This window comes from Lichenostomus cassidix, chromosome 6, assembly GCF_008360975.1.
Source record: "Lichenostomus cassidix isolate B80296 chromosome 6, HeHo_3.0, whole genome shotgun sequence".
Taxonomy (NCBI): domain Eukaryota; kingdom Metazoa; phylum Chordata; class Aves; order Passeriformes; family Meliphagidae; genus Lichenostomus; species Lichenostomus cassidix.
This window is the reverse complement of record NC_139487.1, coordinates 12160599-12184174: the sequence shown is the minus strand read 5'-3', so window position 1 is coordinate 12184174 and position 23576 is coordinate 12160599. Positions and strand designations below refer to the sequence as shown.

The following is a 23576-nucleotide window of genomic DNA, read 5'->3' as shown; positions in this document are numbered from 1 at the left end:
GGTGGGGAAGTCGGGGTATTACCCTAAAGTAGAGGTAAGCAGAGGTGTGAGGGACCTGCTTGGAGTCAGGAAGTCCATGGCACTGTGGGGAAGCAGTCCTGGAGACTGGAGCTTTCTTTGCTATTGATGGTACCTTGCAGAATGTGGACCCTGCTAGCTGCCCCCATCCAGGCACTTCCTCCCCTGGTCCTCCCCACGGCTGGCTCCTGGCTCCTGCCACAGTCTATGAATGCACGTGGTACTAATCTCCATTTACCACAGTGCTTTTCAGCAGTCTGATAAATGATAACAAGGTGAAGAACAAAAACTAAACCTTCTTCTTTCTGTGTGCTAAAACTGTTAGTATTTCTCAGGAAATACTCCTCCTTCCCAAAACACAAGGCCTGGCTTTGCAGGAGAGAGAAACAGGAGGCATCTGAAAAGACAGCCTTCATGTACATGCTGCATCCAGTAACTGTTGACAAAGACATTTGAGGAAAACCTTGTGCTTCCCAAACAGTGGAGGCTGGGAGCGTCTGTCAGTTTGGGTGGAGGATGGAGGTATCCAGGGGAAAGGGAATCTGTCAGCCCATCTCTCCTGGGCCTTGTGGAGGGAGCAGGCATTGATGTTTTGAAGGTCAGGCAGAAGTCACGAGCTGGCCCTGTGGCAACCGTGCTGGCTGGCAGGTAAGGGCAAGCTACCGCAGCACCATGATAGCCACCGGGTTTTTCTTGGGTGTGATCTCAGCAGGGAATGTGGAGCTGCTGTTTTTGGTCCTTTCTGCTCTAGAAAATGGCAGTGGGTCACAGTTAGAAATGGCTTCTCTAGTTGTACCCTGACTGCTGGGGCTGCTCCCCCAGTCCCTGTGCAGTTCTCAGCACATCCCATAACATTTGTGTCTCTGCTGCATCCTCTTTGAAAGAGGATAGTGAAACTGAAAGGGGGAAGCAGTGCACACTGGAGACACCTTGGACTGCCAAACTTGAGAAAGCACTGCTGGTTGGCAAGAGACTTGAGGAGCTGGATTTTTGAGTCAGAAAATGAAATACCAGGAAGGAATAGAATGAAAGACACCTCATGTGAGGATGGAAACTGAGCCTCAAATATGGCTCACGTGAATCAGCAGGACGGGAGTTGAGCAGAGCAGTTCCCCTGGCTGCCTGGGAGGATGGAGCTGACTGGGTCTGAGCTGTCGAGATCTGATCACCGAGTCAAACCTGGAAGATAAATGATACTTCAGGGGCCTGAAATCAATAATGTCAAAGCCTGATCCGTAATCGGGCGAGATTAAAAACCAATGACAGGCCTCCTCCTAGGAGCAGAAGTCAGTACGTTGAAGGAGAGCAGCAGGGTTTGCTCCTTTGCAGTTATTCCCTGGCGGTGCCCACATCCAAAATCCACCTTCCCTGGGTGCCCTCTGCAACATCAGTGATTTCCCTTTTCAATCAACATCGACCACATCCCTCAGGTCCCCTATAGCCAAGCCCCCTTCACTGGTCCCTGTGCAGCTTGTCCAGAGTGCTCCTGTCCTTGAGAGAGTGGCTGAGTCGGAGACAAAAGCAATGCAGTCTGGTGCTGGCCACCAGCTGCTTTTGCAGCCCGGGGGTGAGCTGGGACTGCAGGAGGTAGAGTAGGAGAGGAGAAGCTGAAGCAGGACGTCGTGTTGATGCTATGAGTACCATGAGAAGCCATGTGTTGCAAAGACACTTGGCTTTGGGGAGCATACTGGGAAGAAGAGTCTGAAAAATGAAGGCTGCAGATTACTCCTTACTTTGGTCCTCAGGATATTATTTTTACCAGTATTTATCAATTAATGGGTACCATGAGTATTTAGCCACCCATGAACAGGAGATAGGTGGGGTGCATGCTTGTGCCCATTTTGGGGGTGCTGATATTAGATCTTGTCATAGAAGTGGTTTTTCCCCTGTTTGGGGGCTAAGCAAGGGGCTGTGTCCCCTGGTTGGGAGCAGCCACAACCTGCCTGACATGGAGAAGACGGAACTGGTTTATTTGCAGGAGCAAATTAAAAAACCTTGAGCCCCTTCTTTTCAGTGCATTCTTTAAGGGGTGCACAGGGTGCAGGACAAGGCCATGCTGCAGCTCCTGTGAAGGGCAACATAGGATGTTGCTTCTCTTTCCCGAGTGCAAGGGCAATTGAAATAGAAGGGGCCATGTTGTCTCCTGCTGCTGCCCCTCGTGCACACACAAGGAGCTGGAGATGCCGTTTGCCTTTGCCCCAGGCTCCTCTTCCCCTTCCTCCCCACTCCCCCACCCCTTCCCCGCCAGGAAGCCTGGCCTTTGTGTGAAGTGATGCCTCCTGACATCAGCCGGGCGCACGATTTCCTCCGCAGCGGGGAGGGTGAGCAAGCAAGGAGAGGGGTGCCACGTTCCCCAGGGGGTGACGTATGGTCTGGCCTTGCTGGAGCACAGGGTGACAGCACTCCCGGGGTGACTGCATGCCCATCTGGGATGCTGTGGGGAGGTGGTTGTCCCCAGCTTTGTTGACATGGTGATTTGGTGGAGCTTTGCCTGCCTGTGCTGTTCTGAAAACACCACGCCAGAGTGTTGCTTTTTGCTGTCTACCACTCTGATTGCGTCGGTGGCATCTTTATGGGACCCCTCGAGGGATGCAGTGTTGAGCCTTATGTAGCTGAAGCTTAGCCAGTGCTGGGTGCAGGGTCTTGCTCTGGAGTCAGCATCACAGTGCCATAGAGCAGAGGTGGAAAGGCTCAACACCAAGGCAGGAGCAGAGCTGAGGTCTCCTGTGGGCCAGGGCTGCACCAGAGCTGTGGGAGCATCCTGCTGTCCATGCAGACACGTGGCTTCAGAAGGGGCAGGTTGCAGGTCAGCTGCGAGGGGGTTTGCGGGGTTCAGGCTCTTGGCTGCTCCGTGGAAAGGGGCTAGTGCAACACATGGGAATTCGCCAAGTGCCTGCCAACAAGAAGCCACAGCTGGCACCTTGCCAGGAGCTTGGGGCCCCTTGCATCACTTTAATTTGAGATGTGTTTACTGGGGGATGGCATTTTGCAGCTGGCGGGCTGGATACTACAGGTCCCAGCATGCTCCCTCACGTGTCACCTGGAGGGAGCATGGTACCACGGGGATCGTAGTCTCAGTGCTTGCCACTGCAGGGATTTTGCTGTAATGGGGAAGGGCTCTGATTTAGCATTGCTGGGCAGAGTCAGGCTGCAAGACATCGGACTGGCCTCTTCCTCCTGCTTTCTTATCCTTCTGCCACCCACTTGCTCGCTGCAAGACCAGGTTGGCCTTTTTATGTCACCAGGCTGGGGAGGGGATCTGGTCCTATTCTTACTCATTTGCAACGTAAATATTTTGGTCCCGAGTACGTTGCTGGGAGCTGGGTGTCACGTTGAGGAGCATGATTCATTCATGCTGTTGCTGCTCGGAGCACAATGAGGCAGCCTTGGGACCGGTCCCAAAGATTTCCTGTGATCACGGCTGGTGGGGAATTTGGGACGTCACGTTCGAGTAAGTCAGAGCCCTCTTTGCACAATTCCTGCAAGCCAGGAGTACTGTGCCATGCCTAGTGCATTCGGGACTTGCCATTCCCAAAATGTGGTTGTTGTGGGTGGCTTGCATTTCCAGAGGGAGGAATAACAAAGAGCGAGGCTGAGCTTCAGTTCTTGCTTTCTCCAGCTGCTGGTGTGCAGAAAAGGTTGTAGGGTGTAGGGCTTTGTGCCTGGTCCCAGCCAGCCTAACAAAGGTACAAAGCAATACAAGTGGAAAACCTACTTCACTTCAAGTCTTAGAGGAGACCCAGGCAGTTTCTCCAGTGAGGCCAGAGCATCCCTGTGTGTTTTAGAGGGATGCGGGACAGCCTGAGGTGGGATGCTGGGCAGATGGGCTGGAGCAGTGGAAGATGCCCCTCCATCCCATGCTTCCACTGGTTATGCTCTGCTGCCAGAAGGGACCTTTCCTTTCTCTCTTTGGTCACTGATGCAGAAAGGGCTGCACCCTCTACCCCAGGACTGATTCCCTCTGTCCCCCCATGTGTCATTTTGTCCTCCCCATGCCACTGAGAGCCAGGTGCAGGCAGCGCCCAGATTTGTTCTGGCATCCTTCGTTAGACAGTGTTTGTTCATGCTGCATTTTTCTTTTTGCTGGCTTGTTTGGACATGCACTGGTACATTCACGGCACTCAGGCAGTAACGTGAGTCTCTTTCCCATTAGGAAAGGGGCCAGGATTTGGGGGGGCTGGGAGGGTGGCTTAAGCAGTAGTTTTTGAGATATTTCCTTCTGCTGCCACACCCTGCGTGAAAGAGCAGTATCCGCGGCTTCAGCTGCTATCGCAAGGCTCTGAACGTCTCTCTTTTAATATAGATTGGTATCATTTTGCATTTTAAAGTAAAAACACGCTGCAAGCTGCAGACAGCTGTCGGTTGGCAGCTTTGTTTGAACATCTGGTATTGCTGGGCTGCTGTTCAGCGTGATCTAACTATGGGATTCATAAAGATTATAATCCGGGCTTTCAGATTCTCAACAGCCACCTCACCAAAAAAATTGCAAAGAGAGAAAACCCAGCAGGGAGGTAGTGGAGGGTCCTTGGTGTTCAGCAGACTGTGGTCGTGGTCAGTGGGGTGGATGGACTCACTGTACGTTGACTTGGCTGCCCACAGGTGCTGACAGGCTGCTTCCAGCCTGCAGAATGCCAGGCACTGGGGAGTTGTAGATGTGCAAAGTCTTTTCCCCCCTTCTGTTTTTTCCAGCTTGTGTGCTGAATCTGGTTGAGTCTCATTCTCCTCTGGGTGGTGTCTGGCACTGGTGAGCTGAAGCAGCAGATTCTGCTGTGGCTTTTGGTAGATGTTTGTAACAGTTGTCTGCAGCAACAGGACTTGGTTTCTTTTTCTTTAAAGTAAGTGATGGAGGAGCCAAGGCTCACAGTAAACATCTTGGCATGTCAAAACCTCATTTCCGAGAGAAATTGAGTCCCCTTTTCTTGAAGCAACCGAAAGGCTGAGATAGCCACCTCTGAGCCCCATCCATCCTTCTGCAAGTCAGGCACTTTCCTTGGCACCTTTGAGAATTAAGCGACCTCTAAGCCCCTAACGGGTTTTATAAATCTTGTTAGTTGATCTGCATTTTTGCAAAGCTCTTTGAATCCAGCCTATTGGCGCATAAGTCACCTTGACTTTCCTCAAGGCTTTGACTCCCAATTCACTTTCAGGCTCCATTTGTCAGTTGGAGGTGCACAAAAAACATCCCCCTTATCTTTATTAGAGAAAAAAAAAAAGCTGCCTGGAGAAATGTAGCTGCTCTCTAGTTGGTGCAGGCCAGTAATAGAGGTGCATATAAACCTGTTCTGCCCTTGTTTGTGTTGATTTAACTTACCAGTACAAATTAAAATAGCCTTGAGCGGTTGGAAGTTTAACTAGATCAGTTGGGAGGGGAAAAAAAATAAAATCATGGCCTTTAAATCAAAGGAAGGTTTTCTTTCCAGTGCTGCCTGAGTGTGGAGAGGTGCTTTGTGCAGCTGGACCCCTTGTCTTTGGGTCACCAAATGAGGCACTGATGGGGCACGTGGCTGCAGGTCTTTGCTGGTGGTCTCATGGCTGGGACATGGGTGCATCTCGCTGCTGCTGCTGCTGCTCTGCTCCTCAGGTCTGAGTTCCCCACAAAACCTGTTTATGCTTCCAGATCCTCAGGCCACTCTCCCTCCAGAGCAGAAACAAGAAATCAGAGGGGCAGAAAGCCAAAGGGGCTGTTGTTCAGAGCTCAGGGCTTCCCATGGCAGGACTCAGTCGTGGTGGGTGCAGAGCAGAGGTCTTTGGGCAAGGGAGAGGCTGCTCAGCCTGCAATGGGAGGAAGGGTGGAAGAGGCTGGCTGTGTTTCACCCCTGCAGGGAGAAGGCTCTGAGATCACACAGGCCAGCTGGATCCTGATTTCAAGATGTTTATTTGGAAGGAGGAGTGAGGGTTTCTCAATTTTGCAGGGCCTGCAGATGGGGGTAGGTTTGCTGCCAAGCGATAGGATGGGTCTTTGCAGGATGGCTCCTTTGGAAGGCAAGCCATTCCCTCAGCTGCAGTTTGGGGACAACTGGCTGGGACTCTGATATTTCATCAAGTTAGGAAGATCTTGGAATTCAACAGAGCTAGATGAGACTGGGACAGCAGTGGATCGAGGCAGGATTGGTGGTGCTGCCAAAACATGTTGAATTTTTTATGAGGGTTATGGGAGGAGCGACTGAGAGATGATATGTCAGAGCAATAGGGCTTGTGTGAGGAGCGGGACTTTATGATTCAGCTGAGTTTCAGCACTGAATGATCTCCCTTTGCTGCCCAGAATGCCACCGCTGGAGCTGGCAGAGTGCTTCTGAGAGCCAGCTGGGGGAGATGATACCACCAGAGAGACTGCTCTTTTTTTGCTGGATGAATTTTTTATATGTATCTATGGTTGGGAAGGGGCAGATGTATGAAAACAGACAGAAGAGGGAGAAAAGGAAGGTAGGGCCTCCCTAATGTCCATATAAAATTGATTGAAACATTTGAGAAACCACAAGCACAGAGTGTGCTGAAGGCAGAAAGGGCAGGACTTCTTACATGATCTTTTAGGCTCTGAAAAACTGTGAAATCTGGTGAATCCCACTCGACACAGCTACAGGCCCCAGATTTTATTTTCTGGCATGGCAGGGATGAAGCACAAGGCAGCACTGGTCATGGGGACCAGTTGTGCTTCCAGGTGTTGGTGTCAGTCTGAGCTCCCAAGTGGCTGGAAACAGTTGCTCAAGGAACTCGGGTCTGGGTGTCTGAAACCTTCTGGATGTCACAAACCCCTGCACTATGGCTGCAGTGCCCCAGTGCTGGTGCTTCTGAGCTGGCTACTCGAAGGGCATTTGGTGCTGGGCAGGGCAAGTTTGTGTCAGGGCCTGCAGCCAGAGTCCTGTGCTGGAGGTGGCTCAGCAGTAGGGTGAATTTGGCACTAATTTATAAGCAGCCCTAAACCGGTATATTTTTCTCCTAAAACTGAAAGAGGTGGGGAAAAGAGCTCCTCCCTCGCATCCGTGATGGTGAAGAAGATGCAGACCTTGTCCTTCATAAACACAGAGCTGAGGCCCTGTGACTCTTCCTGGCTCTCCTCACTCCCAGACAAAGGTGGCCGGGACTCTCCTCCCACCAAAAGCTGGCTGGGGTGGTCTGCTGGCCAGCATCCACTCCAGGCCTGGGTGGGGATCTCTTCTCCCTCCCTTCCCGGCAGAAAGAAAAGTGATTTCTTGAGTTCCTTACAGCCCTGAGTGCTTGGTTTTGCCTGCAGCCGCAGCCCCTGCAGCCCTCAGAGCTAGTCTCTCCATCTTGCTCCTGCACCACGCAAATGCATCTGTCTGGAACACAAGTGCTATGAGGAGTGGCTGAGGGAGCTCACGGTGTTTAGCCTGAAGAAAAGGAGGCTCGGGGGAGACCTTCTGACTCTCTACAACTGCCTGAAAGGAGGGTGTACTGAGGTGGGGATGGGTCTCTTCTGGACAACAAATCACAAGATAAAAGGACAAGCCTCAAGCTGTGCTAGGGAAGGTCCATGTTGGGCATCAGGAAGAATTTCTTCACTGAAAGGGAGGTTAAGCATTAGAATGGGTTGCCCAGGGAGGCTGTGGAGTCACCATCCCTAGAAGTATTCAAGAAATAACTGGACATGGCCATTAGTGCTAATGGTTTAGTTGACATGCTGGTGTTCAGTCAGAGGTTGAACTCAATGATCTTGGAGGTGTTTTCCAATAGTAATGATTTTATGATTCTATGATTCTATCACCAAGGCTCATCTTTGTCCTGTGGAGCCAGCAGCATCAGTCATGACTCGCCTGGCTGCATGCTCGGCATGCAAACTAGCTTCTTGTCCTGGTATTCGTCTTCCTGGTGCATTTCCAGCTCCTCTTTTCCTCTTCTACACATGTTGTGAGCAAGTCTTGAGCCCCAGGTCTGGCAGAGGCAGTTTGCCCTGCTTTCACTGCCTCTTGCTGTGCTTTGCAGGTAGGGGCCTCTGTTTTGAGGGGCACATCACCCATACTAGACACCCCATATGAGGAAGGCTCCTTCCTCCAGGCCTTGCAGGGCTGCTGGTAGAGAGGTGATATGTCTCCAACCATTGGCCTCATCTCTCTGCTCCTCAATCTCCCTTATCCTCCTTTTCACCTTGAAGCAAATCTTCGTCTCTACTCCAAGGACACTGACAGCAGTGGCAGCTGGGCCATGGCTTGAAGTTGGGGTCCAAAACTATGGGTAGAGCCCCAGCCTCTTTCCCCAATTTGTGTGAGAGGCATCAAGTAACCCCTGTGGCCAAAAGGAGCAGGGGGACACACAGAGGCCCAGGAAGGCAAATTAACATCCTCAAGGTCCTTCTGAAGGTCTCTTTCTGACAGAGAATAGGTCCCCATTTCCTGGCCTCCAGAAATCCTGCTGCTGGCCCCATGCAACACAATGCCTTGTATTTTCCCCTTATTAACGAGTTCTTCCTTTCTGCTGGGTGTAAACAAGGGAAAGAGCTATCCCAGGCTGCAGGCACTGACACAGCCCTGTGGTGGTCTGGGATCTGTTCTGGTACAGGGATGTGCAGAGAAGCAGAGTCTGCCATGCCTGCTGTCCCAGGATGCCCCAGGAGCCAGGGCCAACATGGTTCTGCCAAGCAGCCATGAGTCATGGCTCCATGGGAGCATCCAGCTGCTTTGTGCTGGCTGTGCTGGTGTGGGCATGGGAGGTGGAACATGGGGCTGTGCCTGTGGGGTAGCCAGTGGAGATGGGACATGGGTCTAAGCCTGATGGTTTCTTCTCCTGTTGTCCCGGGGATGGCTCAGAAGCCAGGCAGCATCTCAGAGGGTGATGTGAACAAGCAGGAGGTATCTTCACCCACTCCAGCATGAGAACAGGGTGGAGCACAGTTCTTGCAAGAGGTACTCTACATCCGGTTTCCCCAAGCTGGCGCTGAATATTTGGCCTTCAGCCCTTTTCTACAAAGCACCAGCTCTCCTGGTGCACAGGGGTCCCTCAATACTGACAAGGGGGTCTCTTTGATGCCTGTTCACTGCATGGCTGCTGCTCCCATCCCTTCCTGGCAAGGGCAGCTATTAATATCTCAGAGGCTGTTCTCCTCCCCTCTTCCTTCCCCTGTTGAGGATAAACCAGCCTGATCTCTGTACAGGGAGCACCGTGAGAAAAGCCAAAGCTTGGAGCACTGTGTGTGCTTGGGGCTGGCCAGGGGAGGCAAGACCTTGTGCTCTGGCTGGAGACCTCCCCTCCTGCCTGGTGCTTACTGTAAATGTGTGCAAGATGAAACCCCAACCAGAAAGCATTTCCTTCCTGCCCCTTTAAGTGGATCAGCCTCCTGCGAGTGTTGTGAGGGCTGTGGGGAGTTTGAAAGAGCTGATTTTGCCTGGGTCTGGTCAACAGGAGACCGTGGCAGGGTGGGAGGGAGGCTCCAAGGGATTTGGACTGTGGGGACTGGTCCATTTGGGCTGTGGCGGTACATGATCTCATGATTTGAGAACCTGTTTTTGGGGACATTAGGGTGCTGTGCCCCAGATGTGCACAGTGTCAGGGTTCTGGTGTGTTAGCAGGTGGGGTGACACTTTCAGGAGGGATGAAAATAGCTCATCGCGTGGGTTTTTCTCAGAAAACTGTCCAGCTGACAGTGGAGCGGGGCTGGGGAGAGGGAAGTCTGTGTGTGGGAGGCCCGGGGAGGCGAAAGGTTGTGCTCGCCTCCTTGGTCCAGGGCTTTCGGTGCATTAAAATTCAGTCACTGTGACTTCAGGCCCGTCTCCAGCAACGTGCTGGGACGTGTGTCTCAATGGGGGCTCTTGATCCCAGTCCCTGGGCTGAGCTGCAGGTGTCTGGAGCCATTCCCGCAACAGGCATCTGCCCTTTGCGGCTTCCTCGCTCCGGTTCCACCTTCCTCCTCCTCCTCCTCCTCACCCTTCCTCCCCCTCACACTCCAAGCTGCTCCCTCCGTTCTGGCTTTCCGGTGACTGCAAACAATGTCCTTATTCACTCAGTGGCTGGGATTTGGCGGCGAGGGGAAGGCCTGGGCGCAGAGGAGGAGGAAGGAGAGAGGCAGAGAAGTGAGTGTGCCTGTCCTGGGCCAGCTGTCCAGCTGCGGTTAAAGGTGCCCTGTGGGGCAGCCTGGCTCTCTACTCCCCTGGTTTCCTGCGGGAACGAAGGCTGTGCACTCCTGTGGTTTGTCCACCTGCCCTGATGTAGTACCCTCCAAACCCACAGACAGTTTCAGCAGAAATTACTGGGAATTAGTATCCTGCAAGCATCCCACAGGTCAGTGTGTGGGCACTTGGTTGCTCTTGCAAGGTGAATGGCCCTGAAGGATGCACAGCGCTTATTAGACATCAGAGAAGCTGCATGGGCTCTATTTGCCCTATGAACACAGTAAGGCTTTTCACTGCTCCAGATCTTGTTTAAAACCACAGCAGCTCAGCAGGTCATGGGTCACCGCTCTGCCTCTGGTGAAGCTGGCAGGCTCCTTCCTGATCCTGCTGGGAGCTGGGCAGGGGCTGGTGAGCACTCCAGCCCCAGGAAATGGGTGCCACAGGCTCTCTCCTGACAGCTCTCCCTGGGAGGCACACAAGGGCCCTGAGCAGTCTCAGAGAACACAAAACCTTGGGGAATGTCATGGGATTTTGCTGCCCTGATGCTGGCCACAGGACCATGGGCTGCTGGGGGCTGCAGAAGGGAGATGAGGGGAGTGCTGGGCCTCAGGTGGAGCAGTGGCATAATCCGCTGTTATCGTGGGCTCAGCAGTGACCACAGGCTTAGCTCTGCCCTTTGGGAGAGGACAGTAGTGAGACCAGCCTAAGACAAGCCAGGGACACATCTTGCCCACAGATTGCTCCCTGCCTGGGACGTCTTGGGTGGGTGAGAGCTCCTTCCCACACCCCAGTGCCCCCATTGCAGTGGGGGTTTCCCAGATGGCTGAGCTGCACCTATGTGTGTAACACATCTGAGGCTTGTGCTGCAACCATGCATAGATGCCCTGTATCAGAGCTGTTAAACTCTTTATTACCATCTTCCTGTCTTGTGGCTGCAGGCATTTAATGTTGCAGAAGTTTTCTATTGTGACTGCCCTGTCCCCCAGCAGACATACCCCCATCCCCTGCCTGGCAGGGTGGATGTGTCCCATGCTGGGGTGGCCACTGGAAGCTGGGGGCAGTGCAGAATCGGGGGGACTGACAAGGAGATGCAGTAAGGTGCAGGCAGGGTGAACATGGTTTTCCTGATGCTGGTTTTCTCCCCAGCAAGCGCCATGGATAGCAATGGTCAGCAAGCCTTCCCCTCGCACAATCCCAGGGGGACCAGCTGTGTGCATCCTCCCTGCAATGAGACCTTGCAGTGCTTGCTTTGCTTCATGCAAAGATGTCCCTCCAAGTAGTGTTTCCTTCCCAGTGCATGACCTTGGTACCCCAAACCCCACTATGGCTGCTCAGGAATCACCCTCCTCTGCCTGCACAGCAGTGCACCCTTACTCCAGAAGGGAAGCAAAGGCTAACCTCCCCTCCTTTGTCCTTCCACCTTCGGTGGTCCAGTTCCTGTGCAGTGTTCATATCCACAGCATGTTTGCCAATTCCCTGTATGGGCTCAGCCCTTTTGTACCCACACTTTATTTTTCCCTTGAGGAGGGGGGAGATTATGTTCATCTCCTGCAGAATAAGCTGGTGTGCATGAGCTAGCCCTGTCTCACTGGGGTCTGCAGGGTCATGGTGGACCAGCCACTTACCCTAGCCAACAATTAGTTTATTAATTAATGAGATTAATTCACTCTCAGCTGGTGTTGGAATAAGAAGCATTTTTAGCATGCGTTTCGCAAACTGGCGACATGTCTCAGAAAAGACAAACTGGGATCATAGTTGCTCATAGCCTGGGAAGGGTGCCTGTACGGAGGGAGCCTCGGTTCTCCCAGCATCAAGGTCATGCATGAAATATGAGAAATTACCCCGAGAAATTCTGATCCTGGAGGAGGAGGAGTTCATGACTTCAGAAATACCAGATTTGGGAGGGGATGGAAGGGGAAGGGATATATTTTCCTTTTCAAAATACCTAAGGAATTCAGCCTGTGCTGCATAGACAATGAGATTTTGCCCCTTGGTGCCGGAAGGGGTAATTCATACCCTTGTGTCTTGTTAAGGTTTTGTTGCCGTGGGTGAAAAGCCCTCCCACTCCACTGCAATCCCAGGCACGTACAGTTTTTAAATCACCCTAAAATCAAGAGAGTGGCTCAAATATGAGGTTTAAAGAAAGCACTGCATGTCCTCTATTCTGTCTGATTTCTATGGCTTTAGGTTGGATTTTGGTCACTTTTTCCAGCTGTGAGGGGATATTAAATAAACTTATATGTATAAAAAGATACTTTTATGTATGTTTATGTATATATTTGTGATTTCACATAATTGTGTGATTCCAGGAACAGAGCAGTCTGAGGTTTGTTACAAAACACAAAGGTTGGCAGCTCTGCCACGGCAGCTGCAGGGCGATGGTACGTGCATGTCCGGGGCGGTTCGGTGCCTCCCTCGGGGGTCCCTCACACCAGTGGGGCTGGCAGGGTGGCCTCTGCCTGCCTGGCATCTACCAGTGACAGGAAACCCTGCTTTCCCCTGCAAAAGCATTCCAGCAGCACCAGGGGGGAAGGGCAGTGGCTGCCTCGGGTATATCAGATACCTGATGGGTACAACAGAGTGGGATGGGGATTTGGCCTCTGTGCCCAGCTGTCAGCCTCAGATCCTGTCCTATGTTTTTTACCTACTCCTGTCCCAGCTGGCAGACAGGGAAGTCAGGGAGAGGATTGGGCTGCTCCCAGGGACCTGGCTAGACTTGGCCATCCTCCTAGTGGGCTAGTGTGGGATGGGTCTGGCTGCTCCTGGTGGAGATGCTGAATCTGTGGCAGGGAGGGAGGCGTAGGGAAGGGCTCAGTGCAAGGCTCGCTGTGTCCTTTGGCTCCAGCATAGGGAGTGAGCTGCTCAGCCTGGGCTGCACAACCTGCCCAACTCCCACATTCAACTGGCCTTCTGCAAGCAGGGATGTTGGAAGGCATCTCTGTCCCTGGAGCCCTGGAACAGGCTTGTTGCCTGCCACTTCTAAGCCCAGCTACATGGGGCTGTTGCCCACCTGCCCCACAGTTCTGCCTGGTACTGGACCCAAAACCCTGTCCAAGCCCCTAGAGAAGCCCCCAGCAGCTCCACACTTAGGTCTGGCTGCTGGCACAGGATCTGGGAAGGAGTTCTGCCTGCAGCCTCAGTTCTCCAAGGTCCAAGCAAGTGATGTTACACTCACTCTTCAGAACTCAGTTCCCACCGTGTTTAACCTGGGAGCAGACTGCAGCCTCCTGATGCTGCAGCAACACAAATAACAACCCTTTTATAAAGAAAAAAAGGAGATTTTAATATATGCCTCAAATCTTTCTCCATGTAGATGCTTCCAGTGATGCCCTTGGATGCTGCAGGCCCCTGTGTTTCTGTACACACCCGCAGCAAATGTTCCCCTGTGGGCTGAGGGTCTGCGTTGCTGTGACTGCCCCTCAGCCCTCTTTCAGTGGATGTGCTGTCTTTGTGTCTGTCTGTGTGTGCCTGTGTGGGTGCACACTCGTGGGCCCCGGGCATGCTTGTGGAGTGTGCCTGTGAGTGGGAAGCTGGGTTTTTTTAGCTCCTCGTTATTATTAGTGGTAGGAGCCCAGCGACAGTAAGGCTGGAGGTGCCCAAGACCTTAAGAAAAACAACAGGAGGGAGGAGGCTTCGCATTCCTGCTCCTGAATTGAGTCGGAGGTGACAGCCTTTCCCTGCAATGCAATTAATCCCGGCAGCGCCTCTGCCACCCTCCCCCTCCCGCCTCGTCCAGGAATTAATTACTTGATTATAAATTCCCGAGTGGCGGTTTATAATAGCAATAATCCCCTCGAAATTCATTCTCGCTGCCGTTTTCTTCCCATCTCGCCCCCGTCGTTGAGTCTCTGTGCCGGGCGAAGCTCTTCTCCTCGCCCCACTGGTGTCCTGGCTTTTCCCCTCAATAAACATGAAGGGTGAATATATGGAGTTGATTTTGAGGGGTGTTTTGGGAAGCCCTGCTCCTGCTCACAGGGATGGATCCCTTCTCTCATGGGCAGTGTGTTTCTCCTGGCTGGGAAGCATGCAGGAGCAAGGCGCTCACGCTGATGGCTGGGGATAAGGTTTTGTTCCAGTTACTCGGCGGATGGCCTAGGCCCAGCCCCAAGGAGTGGGGCTGGGGGCTGGCAGTGTGACGGGGGGAGGCCCCCTTGCTCCTCACTCTGTCCCTCCAGATTACGCTGACACTGGCTCTGGGGCTTGTCGTGGAGGCGGGGAAGGGAAAACGGATTTGGCGTGGCGTACGGGGGTGCGAGGGAGGAGGTGATGTCTCGCGGGAGCCTGCTGGCAATGGGTGATGGGCCTCGAAATGGTTCTGCCTTAGTGGGAGATGAGCCTCTCTGTGTGCCCCTGCTGTCCCCCGGGCTTGGCCCTGACCCAACCCCACTGAGTCGACTGCAGAAAGTTACCTAAGGGGCTGCCCCCATCCAGGGGACCCAACACAGCCTGGCACATGCAGCCCCTCTGCCATTTCTGCCATTGAAATAACAAGGTTTCCAGCTCCACAAGCAGTGCGTGGGCTTTCATCCTGGCAGTGGCATCGTGCTGGGAAAAAGCACCGTCCCTCCTGAACCGCGTGGGCAGTGCCAGTGTGGGCAGCACCAACATTCACTGGCACACATGGCCACTGGGCTCTGACGATGCTTTCTTCTGTCTCTGCAGAAGATGCTGATGAAGCAGCAGGACCGCCTGGAGGAGCGGGAGCAGGACATTGAAGAGCAACTCTACAAGCTGGAATCGGACAAGCGGCTGGTCGAGGTAACCAGTGCTTCACCCTGCCATGGCCAGTCCTGGGGACTGTTATCCTGTGGCACAGTGGGGACAAACTCCTGGCTCATAGGGGCCAGGTGGGCAGAGAGGGAGGCAGACATGCAGGGGAGGAGTAGCCAGACAGACTTCCTGCCTCCATTTCGGTCTTGTGAGTCATCCTTTTGGGAGACAAAATGTGTTTGAAGCTGCCCTACAACCTCATGGATCCTGAGGTGAGTTGGGAGGCAAGGAACAAGGCTGTCCTTGAATATCAGATGGCCCATCCTGCATTCAGCTCAGCACAGCCTTCCCCAGGAAGAGGGTGTTCATGGTCCTTAAAGCCCCTTGGCCTCCCAGGCCATGAAGTGTCTCCAGCCTGGGGTGGGGCTGGGAATGAGGATGAAGATGGGAAAGGGGATGCAGATGTGGATGGGTGGGATTTTTCAGGGGAGCACACCTCCACTGGTGGTGCGGCAGGTTGTTGTTTGGCATTAGGTCTCTGGAGGTGATTCCCACACAGACCCCAGGAAGTAGGTCCAGGGATCTGCTGAACCAATCAAATCTTCACAGTGTCCCTGTTGGGTCTCTGGCACATAGAAGTCCCACGTGACAGCTGACTGCAGGGTTTGGTCTGTCTGGGTGTTGCAGGAAAGCAGAGCTGGGGTGCAGCTTTCAGGTTGCATTCTCCACTGCTGGGAAAGGACTCAGGTGTCCTGGGACATCATGGAAGAGGTTGGAGGGCACAGAGGGCCTGACCCTGCTCCTCTCCCCAGGAGAAGGTGAGCCAGCTGAAGGACGAGGTGCGCCTGCAGTACGAGAAGATGCACCAGATCTTGGACGAGGACTTGCGGAAGACCATGGAGATCCTGGACAAGGCCCAGGCCAAATTCTGCAATGAGAATGCAGCCCAAGTTCTGCACCTCAATGAGCGCATGCAGGAGGCCAAGAAGCTCCTCAGCTCTGTCCAGGTCATGTTTGACAAAACCGAGGACATCAACTTCATGAAGGTAAGAAAAACTGCCCATGCCAGGGTGGGACAGGGGCTGTGGAGAAGAGGTCTGGTTGTATGGGAAGAATCAGGGAGGTGTGGGGTGTGGTGGGGAGTGGGATGGGGACATGAGCTGGGCTGGCTGATGTCTCCAGAGGGCTCAGCAATGGGAGAAGTTAAGGAGGAGTGGGGCATGCTCAGTGCTGGCCTCAAATGAGGAGGTGCCACAGCTGGAGATGGGGCTGGAGCAGCCCATTGAAGGGGGAAGGGGACTCAGTGCCTATGGTCAGACTGTCCCCTCCTGAGGGGCCACAGAAACTGACACTGAAAGGGGACATGGCCACCGTGGCAGGGACTGGCCTTACTGACCAGAGCTTCTCCTTCCACTTCTAGAACACCAAGTCTGTGAAAATCTTAATGGACAGGTAAGCGCAGCGGGACAGATGTGTTTGGGGGAAAGGGTGTGTTCATGTCCACAGGGGTGGCAGCAGCACGATGTCCAGAGGAAGACCAGGGCCAGGGATGCTACAGGGTCTGGGAGAGGCATGTGCCTCAGCTTCCCTCTCTGGGAGGATGAAAAATCCCCTTGTGCAGCCATTGAATCAGATCCTCCTGTTGGACTAGGGGAAACACAGTGCTGTGCTTGTGGAAGAGCAGAGGGTGGGAGTAGCCTGGTTGGGGTGCAGGGCTCAGTCCAGCTCCACTGGGCAGAGGTGGGGCTGGGGGTTAAAGCCAACACTAGAAGAGTGGAGGTGAGCTGGGATGGCCATGCAGTGGGGACATGGGCTGCAGGAGGTGTCCCCTGGCAGGGGACGTTCACAGCAAAGCTGGACAGGGAAGGTTCTGCCTGCCAGAGACAGCCAGCTCCCTTCTGCTGTCTGCCCTAGGATGGTGTGGGGGAAGGAGCTGAACCTCTCCTGAGTCTGCCTTGTAACTTATGCCTCTCTGCCTGCCATCCCCAACAGGACTCAGAACTGTACAGGTGGCAGCCTGCCTCCACCCAAAATCGGCCACCTCAACTCCAAGCTCTTCCTGAACGAGATCGCCAAGAAGGAGAAGCAGCTGAGGAAGTTGCTGGAAGGTGGGTGAAACCTGGGGGCTGAGGGGTGGGGGGACATGGAACCTCACTACCCCTGTAGCCATAGCTGGCTGCCCTGCAGATCCCAGTACAAAACGGTGGAGAAAGCTATTTGGGGCAGGGACCCCTGGCAGCCCCTCTGCAGTCAGCAGGGGCGTGGAGAGTCACAAAGCCAGTTCCTGACTTCCCGTAGGGCATTTCCCTTGTCTTGTGAAATGGCTGTGTTCTGGGGTTACAAAAAACCCTGAAATACAGGGCTTTTTGGGGGGTTGGCCATTGCCAGGAAAAGTCAGTGGGAAGATGGGGGTCAGCATCTGGGTAGGGACAGCCAGGGGCTGGCATGGTCCCACAGCCCCCGGCCAATGCCTGGGAGCAGACCAGGTCCTGTGGAGACTTCCCAGTCCTCTCTCCTTGGGGGATTCATGTTTATCCCCCAGGCTGTCCCACTCTGCTCCTGTTACGGACTGTGTTCATGAGCTGTTTGCAGAGCAGCGCCCGGGGCCACTCTGAGCCCGCTGGCGAGGGACCAGAACTCAATCTGCAAGTCCACCTGCACAGGGCTTTGTGCCCAGTTTGCCACTGGTGGGGCAGGCTGAGCGACCCTCTGCTCACCCAGGGCTGGAATGTGGGTCTCAGGGCTCCACTGCGGGTTCAGATCAGCGTCTGGAGCACCCTGGCACTGTGCTTAATACAATCTCCCTCTCCTGTTCCCTCCGTAGGTCCGCTGAGCACCCCTGTCCCCTTCCTGCAGAGTATCCCCATGTACCCCTGCACCGTCAGCAACTCCGGCGCGGAGAAGCGCAAGCACTCCACCGCCTTTCCCGAGGGCAGCTTCCTCGAGCCATCGTCCGGGACTGTGGCGAGCCAGTACATGAGCCAGGGCGCTTCGGCTGGCGAGGGGCAGTCCGCACAAGCCATGGTGCCTTGTAGCTCCACGCAGCACATAGTTGGACTTCCTAGCGGCCCGCAGCCGGTGCACTCGGGCTCCGTCTTCAACCCATCTCACTACCCCAACACCACCTCATCTCAGCAGTCCGTGCTCTCCCAGTACGGCGGGCGCAAAATCCTCGTCTGCTCCGTGGATAACTGTTACTGTTCCTCGGTGTCCAACCACAGCGGGCACCAGCCCTACCCGCGGTCGGGGCACTTCCCCTGGACAGTCTCGTCGCAGGAGTACTCCCACCCGCTGCCGCCCGCCCCTGCCGTCCCCCAGTCGCTCCCGGGACTTGCCGTGAGGGAATGGATTGACGCATCCCAGCAGCACGGGCGGCAGGATTTCTATAGGGTCTACGGCCAGCCGTCGGCCAAACACTACGTCACCAGTTAACCGTCACACTCTCCGGAGAGTCCTGCTTGATGATGTGTTCAGAGAGAAAAGTCTGGTTTGGTTTGGCTTTTCTTTTTTTTTTTTTTTCCCTTACCCCTTTTAAATCAAACCCGATTTTTTCCCTGCCTCACGCCTCTCCAGGATTTTGGGGAGGGCTTTTCTATCATATCTCTTTTTTTTTTTTAATCCTTTAAAAATGAAATAATAATTTTTTTCATTTTGATGCCTTTTTTTAATTTAATTTTGGAAGTCCTTCCTGCCCCTCGCTGGGTAAACACGAGGGAGAAATTACCGAGAAGAAATTGATGGGGATTTCAGTCGGACATCTGGGTCTGTGCGTTGTGCTCTTCCTCGCTCCTCTCTGCCTTTGGAAAACTTCAGAAGGGACAATGGCACCTTCTCTCTTCTATTTCTCCGAGTTCATTTTTTCTGGTTTGGTTCAGTTTTTCCCCTTTCTCCACCCCTTTCTTTCCCTTTCTAAAAAGAAAAAAAAAGAAAAAATCTATCATTGATTCAGTATGAAATGATACTTGTAGATTTTGGGTTTGTTACCTTTTTTTTTTTAAAGGCTGATTTTTTTTTTTGTGTTACGAGGCCACTTCTCATGCATATTGGCATTTTTTCCTTTTTTCAGAGATTTGTAAATACACAATGGCAGGAAATTTAATGCACAAAAAAAAAAAGGGAAAAGAAACTTTAAAAAAAACCACGAATAAATAAATAAAAAAAAATCTGTTCTAGTTTTCAGGAGGGGAAGCGTGGCCGAAACGCACACCCCTCCTGCATATCGCTGATGCAACTTCCTGTAACAAGCACTTTGTATAAAAAAAAAAGTGGACTTCCTGCTATAAGGCACAGGTATTTATTCTGTAACCGATTTTAGACACACACACACACACACACACACGCAAAATATTCAAATAAATGTGATCACTTAGTGCAAACGCCTCGCTCTGCTGCAGCTCTTCCCCCGGGAACGCCAGCTCCGGCGGGAGGCTCCAACCTGCTTTTGGAAGGAACTGCTCCCCAGTCCTGCAGGGGCCCAGACCATGATGGGGGGTTTTCCAGAGGGCTGTTTGGGAGGGAGCAGCTTGGGAATGGGGGGCAGAGGATCCCAGATGTGGAGGGGGGTCACACCAGCCCCCATCCCGTGTCCCAGCCCCATGGGAAGGTGTGCTGGAGATGTGGCTCTCCACCAGCTCCCTCCCAGGCGGCGAGGATGTGAGTCAGGCACACAGCTGGCTGGGCCACATCCTGCCCATAGCTCCAGAACAATCCCCATTGTGGGATGGGGACTGGTCTGGGGACAGCAGCTTTCCTGACTGCCAGCATCCACCATTCTGGCCATGCTGCTGCACCCAGCATCAGCCAGCCCTTGAGCCTTCATCCCTGCCTAAAGCCCCACTGCCCCCAGAGCTTTGTGGGTGCTGGCAGCACCCCGGGCTGGTTTGGGAATAATCCTCTGTGCTCAGCCAAGGCTGGGAAGGGTGAGGAGGAACCCTTTGTCCTGGACATGCAGCAGGGCCGTGGGCTGGCCTGGCTGGGGCTGTGCAGGGGTGATCTTCATCGGGGAAAATGAGGCTGACTTCATAAAGCAGAGCAGCGTCTTAGAGGCAGAAGGGGTTTTCCGTTGCTCTTTTTGGGTTTGGCTTTATTTTTTTTGTTGTTGCGAAACACCCCTCGTTTAGTTCCGGTTTGGATTCCCCCTGTGCTGCCTTAGTGGGAACCGGGAAAGGGAGAGAGTCTCAGCTGAAACAGGGGAACAGTGGATCTGAGGGAGGAGGACCCTCTGACTAACTCCCCCTGTTACATCCCAAGAGAGGTGGCAGCACAATCCTGGACAGCTTCCTGGACTGCTGGGTTAGGGAGCCAGCACCTCCTTCCCCTGTGTGTTCTTGTACACTCAGGCTGCAGAGCCTGGTAGCTCAGCCCTGCTGTCCCTCCAGGTTCTTCCCAACCCTGTCCTGCTCGGGCTCTTCAGGAAACCCCCAGTCCATTGGGATATTTGGGGTTTATTTCTCAGTCACAAGCAAAGCACCCCAGGGCAGCAGGAGGGAGCAGCATGCTCTCAGCTGCCACAGGGACCCCATGATGCCTCCCCTCCATGTTCCACAGGTCTGGCTGCAGGAGGATAGGGAAGAGCTCCAGGATGACAAGGATACAGGCCAGAGGAGTGATATCCCTCCCTGTGGAGGGGGATCCCCGATGCACAGCCAGGGTCACCCCCTACTCCAGGGTACTCCCCAGCCATGGCCTCTATGCTTGGTGCCTCCAGGTTTCACTGCCCAGCTGCCCTCCTCATCACCATCCTCTTCCTCCTCGGCACAGCTGCCTCCCCCTGTGAGAGCAGCAGCTGCCAGCCCAGGCAGATATTAAAGCACCTGTCACCTAGTGATGGGGGGACACAGGCACAGCCCCCACCCTGCAGGGTGACCCCCAAAGGTTTAGGATTCTCCCCACCATGGGCCACTCTCCCCCCATGCCTTTGCTGGAGGGACCAGCCCTAAAATGGGGGTGCCCCTTGCAGAGCAGAGGGGCCGCAGCCCCTCTCTTGCCCCCCATCCAAGAAGAGTCCCCTAGTGTCCTGAGTGCCCCAGCTTCCTGCAGCACCATCAGTGCCATCCAGCCCCGTGTGCCGCTGGTGCTGAAGAGGGGAGCAATGGCTCCGTGGGGTCACCCATGGAGCAGCAGGAGGAACGTGTGCCCGTGGCCCCGCTGGGATAATGGTGTCCTGGGAAGGGAAGTGCTGATGCTCGGTGCACAGCGGGGTTTTATTGATGGATGGCTCTGTCCAGGGGGTGGGGAAAACACGGGGAGCAGAGGCACATCCATAAACAGCTCGAGTTGTGAATGGAAAGAGACGGATTAGGAGCCAGGTGAAAACATGTCACACGGTGGAAAGAAAAATGAGCAGCTGGGCCAGACCAAATTGGTGTCTGATGAAGGACGTGGGGCCTGGTGGAAAAAGGATCCCAGGGCCGGCGGTGTGGCACGGGGGAGGCTGATGGGGAACAGCTGGAGCCGGACACGCACATCTGGCGGAGCAGGGTGAGGGGAGGGGCGATGGCTGCTGTAACCACCGTGCCACTGGCCACCGCACTCGGGCATGGGACTGCAGCTCAGCCCGCGGATCGGCACGGCAAGAGGGGCTGATGCTCCACTTTCAGGGTGATCCCGGGAAGGGGGCACAGTGGTCCAGCCCTAGGCAGGGATTTACCCCGTGGGGTTCAGGCTCTCCTGTGCCAAGGGGTCCCCAGGTGGAGGAGCCACTGCCTCTTCTTCCATTTGCATACATGTAAATAAGCAATCAACATAATGAGGGCAAATGCAAACCAGGCTTTCAGTTTGCAACCAAGTCCTATTTTTAACCTTGGAAAAGGGTTTCAGCAGGAAGCTGCAGGCCCTGCCCTGGTACCCATCAGCACGTGCAGCTGGGTGGTGCTCACAGTGATCCTTCACCCCAAAACACTGCTGACCCCACGACCACCACAGGGTCAGTGCCTGTTGCACTCTGTTCCTGTTACCAAAGCAAACAGAAATCTCACATCTTTGTGGAAAGGTGGACCACACATCATCACACCCTGCCTCGCAGGAGCCTTTTTGGGCTGCTCTCCCACCCAGTGAGCCCCAGGTCCTGCTTCCAGCCAGGGTGTGCACCCGGGAATGCCCCCGGCGCCTTGGGAGTGAAAGCCCCATGCTTAAACATGAGGGTATATTTAGACAGTGTCAATTTAAGTTTGCACATCAACCTTATAAATATGAAAGCCCATCTCCGCGAGATGTTTAAGATACCTCATCAGCCCTTGGAAAATATGCAGGAATATTAATTAGCCAGATTTGGGTATTATCTCATAATGAATAAATGAAGATATACTCACTGCCTAAGATGAACCACTGGTGGCTCATTGGGTTTTGTTGCTTTCTTTCAAGAAAAGTGTGTTTCTAATTCACTCATTTTAACCCAGGCTGGCACAGGGGCTCGGCGGATGCAGCCATGCCAGGGCCGAGCAGGGTGGGACACAGCAGACTACTCCTTACCTGGAGGGACCCTAAAAGCTGGTGTTTTACACCCCCTGATTTGGTCCCAGCTTGCTGCACCGCCTCTGGGGACAGAGGGAAAGGGAAAGGTGTGATTCCTGTCCCAGCTGCAGCAGCCCTGGGCCCAAGATGGAGGCAAAAAGTGCAGCCCCAGCTCTCAAAAATCTTATTTTTGGCTTCTTCCCTTCCCGCCCTCAATCCTTGCCTCCTGCTCTCCTGATCCACTCCCCTGGCTGCTTCACTCCTTCCAGCTGGGCCAGGATAGGAACTTCCCAGTTGCTGTAGAAACCCAGATGAAGGACACACTTCAAACGAAAATGCCAAACAAGAAATGGCTTTGTGTGTGCCCGGATGGCTGCTTTTCCTTGCCAGGATGCAGTGGCTTTGGGGCCCTTCTTTGGGGCAACCTGTGTGGGTGAGGGGGAGCAGAGGGTCCTCCTCCCTCAGATCCACTGTTCCCCTGTTTCAGCTGAGACTGAGGCTCCCTCACAGCCCCAAAATTTGGCCTTAAGCAGCAAGTGGAGGCTGGGGATCACTGGGGAAAACACTTCAAAGATCTCCATCACCCATGGAATGCTGCATTGCAGGATGCAGCAGCCATTGGGGTTTTGACATCCCTGCCAGCTCTGGCACCATCTCCCCCTCTGGTCTTACAGCTAAGACATCCCTGGGACCCCAGGGGGCATCACCACCTGATTTGCAAGATTTTGGGGTGGCAGAGCAGTTTCCAGCTGGTGGGAAGAGACTTGGGGCTGAGCAGGGGACAGCTGGGCAGAGAGTGGTGACACCAGCACTAGCCTCGATGTCCAGGTTGGATGGGCGAGGCGATGATGGGCCAGGTGGCAGAGCCACATCCCGTGGGCACAGGGCAGCGGCGTCAGAGGAGCCAGGTCGGGATGGACCAGCCGGCAGCCGCTGTGGGCCAGAGCCATTCTGGAGCCCCCGGCGCGTGGCGGCTGGCGGGGCTGGGGCGGCGTGGGTGCGGGGCGCTGCCGGCTGCCGGAGCTGCCATTGTTTGCCTTCAATCAAGATGTTTCAGGCAGAATCAAAAGCACCAACTGGGGAAATCATCATCACAAAAAATCTTGCGCCTGCAAAATAGGTCAAGTAAGACTCCAAAGAGAGAGAGCGTCTGATCTGCATTGCAAGGAAGAATAGCAACAGCTGTGATCTCCAGTATATATGGATGGGCTGGGGGGGGATAAATATATATATCCATGCATATGTATAACCGCTTACAGCTGTTGGGCCGTATGTTCATTAGGGCCAACTGTTTTGGAGGCAGAGGGATCAGCGCTAATCGGGAAAGGGAGTTTA

The 23576-nt window shown here is 54.0% G+C and overlaps 1 protein-coding gene across 1 annotated transcript in view; it reads left to right on the top strand.

The window, feature by feature from the left end:
- Positions 1 to 19165, top strand: part of TRIM8 (tripartite motif containing 8) — a 30169-nt gene extending 11004 nt beyond the window's left edge. The window contains exons 3-7 of the mRNA XM_085064951.1: positions 14742 to 14837; positions 15602 to 15835; positions 16210 to 16241; positions 16782 to 16897; positions 17614 to 19165. Coding sequence (XP_084921077.1) covers positions 14742 to 14837; positions 15602 to 15835; positions 16210 to 16241; positions 16782 to 16897; positions 17614 to 18221 — 1086 coding nt within the window. The 3' untranslated portion in view covers positions 18222 to 19165. The remainder of the gene's footprint in view (positions 1 to 14741; positions 14838 to 15601; positions 15836 to 16209; positions 16242 to 16781; positions 16898 to 17613) is intronic.
- The last annotated feature ends 4411 nt before the right edge of the window (positions 19166 to 23576 follow it).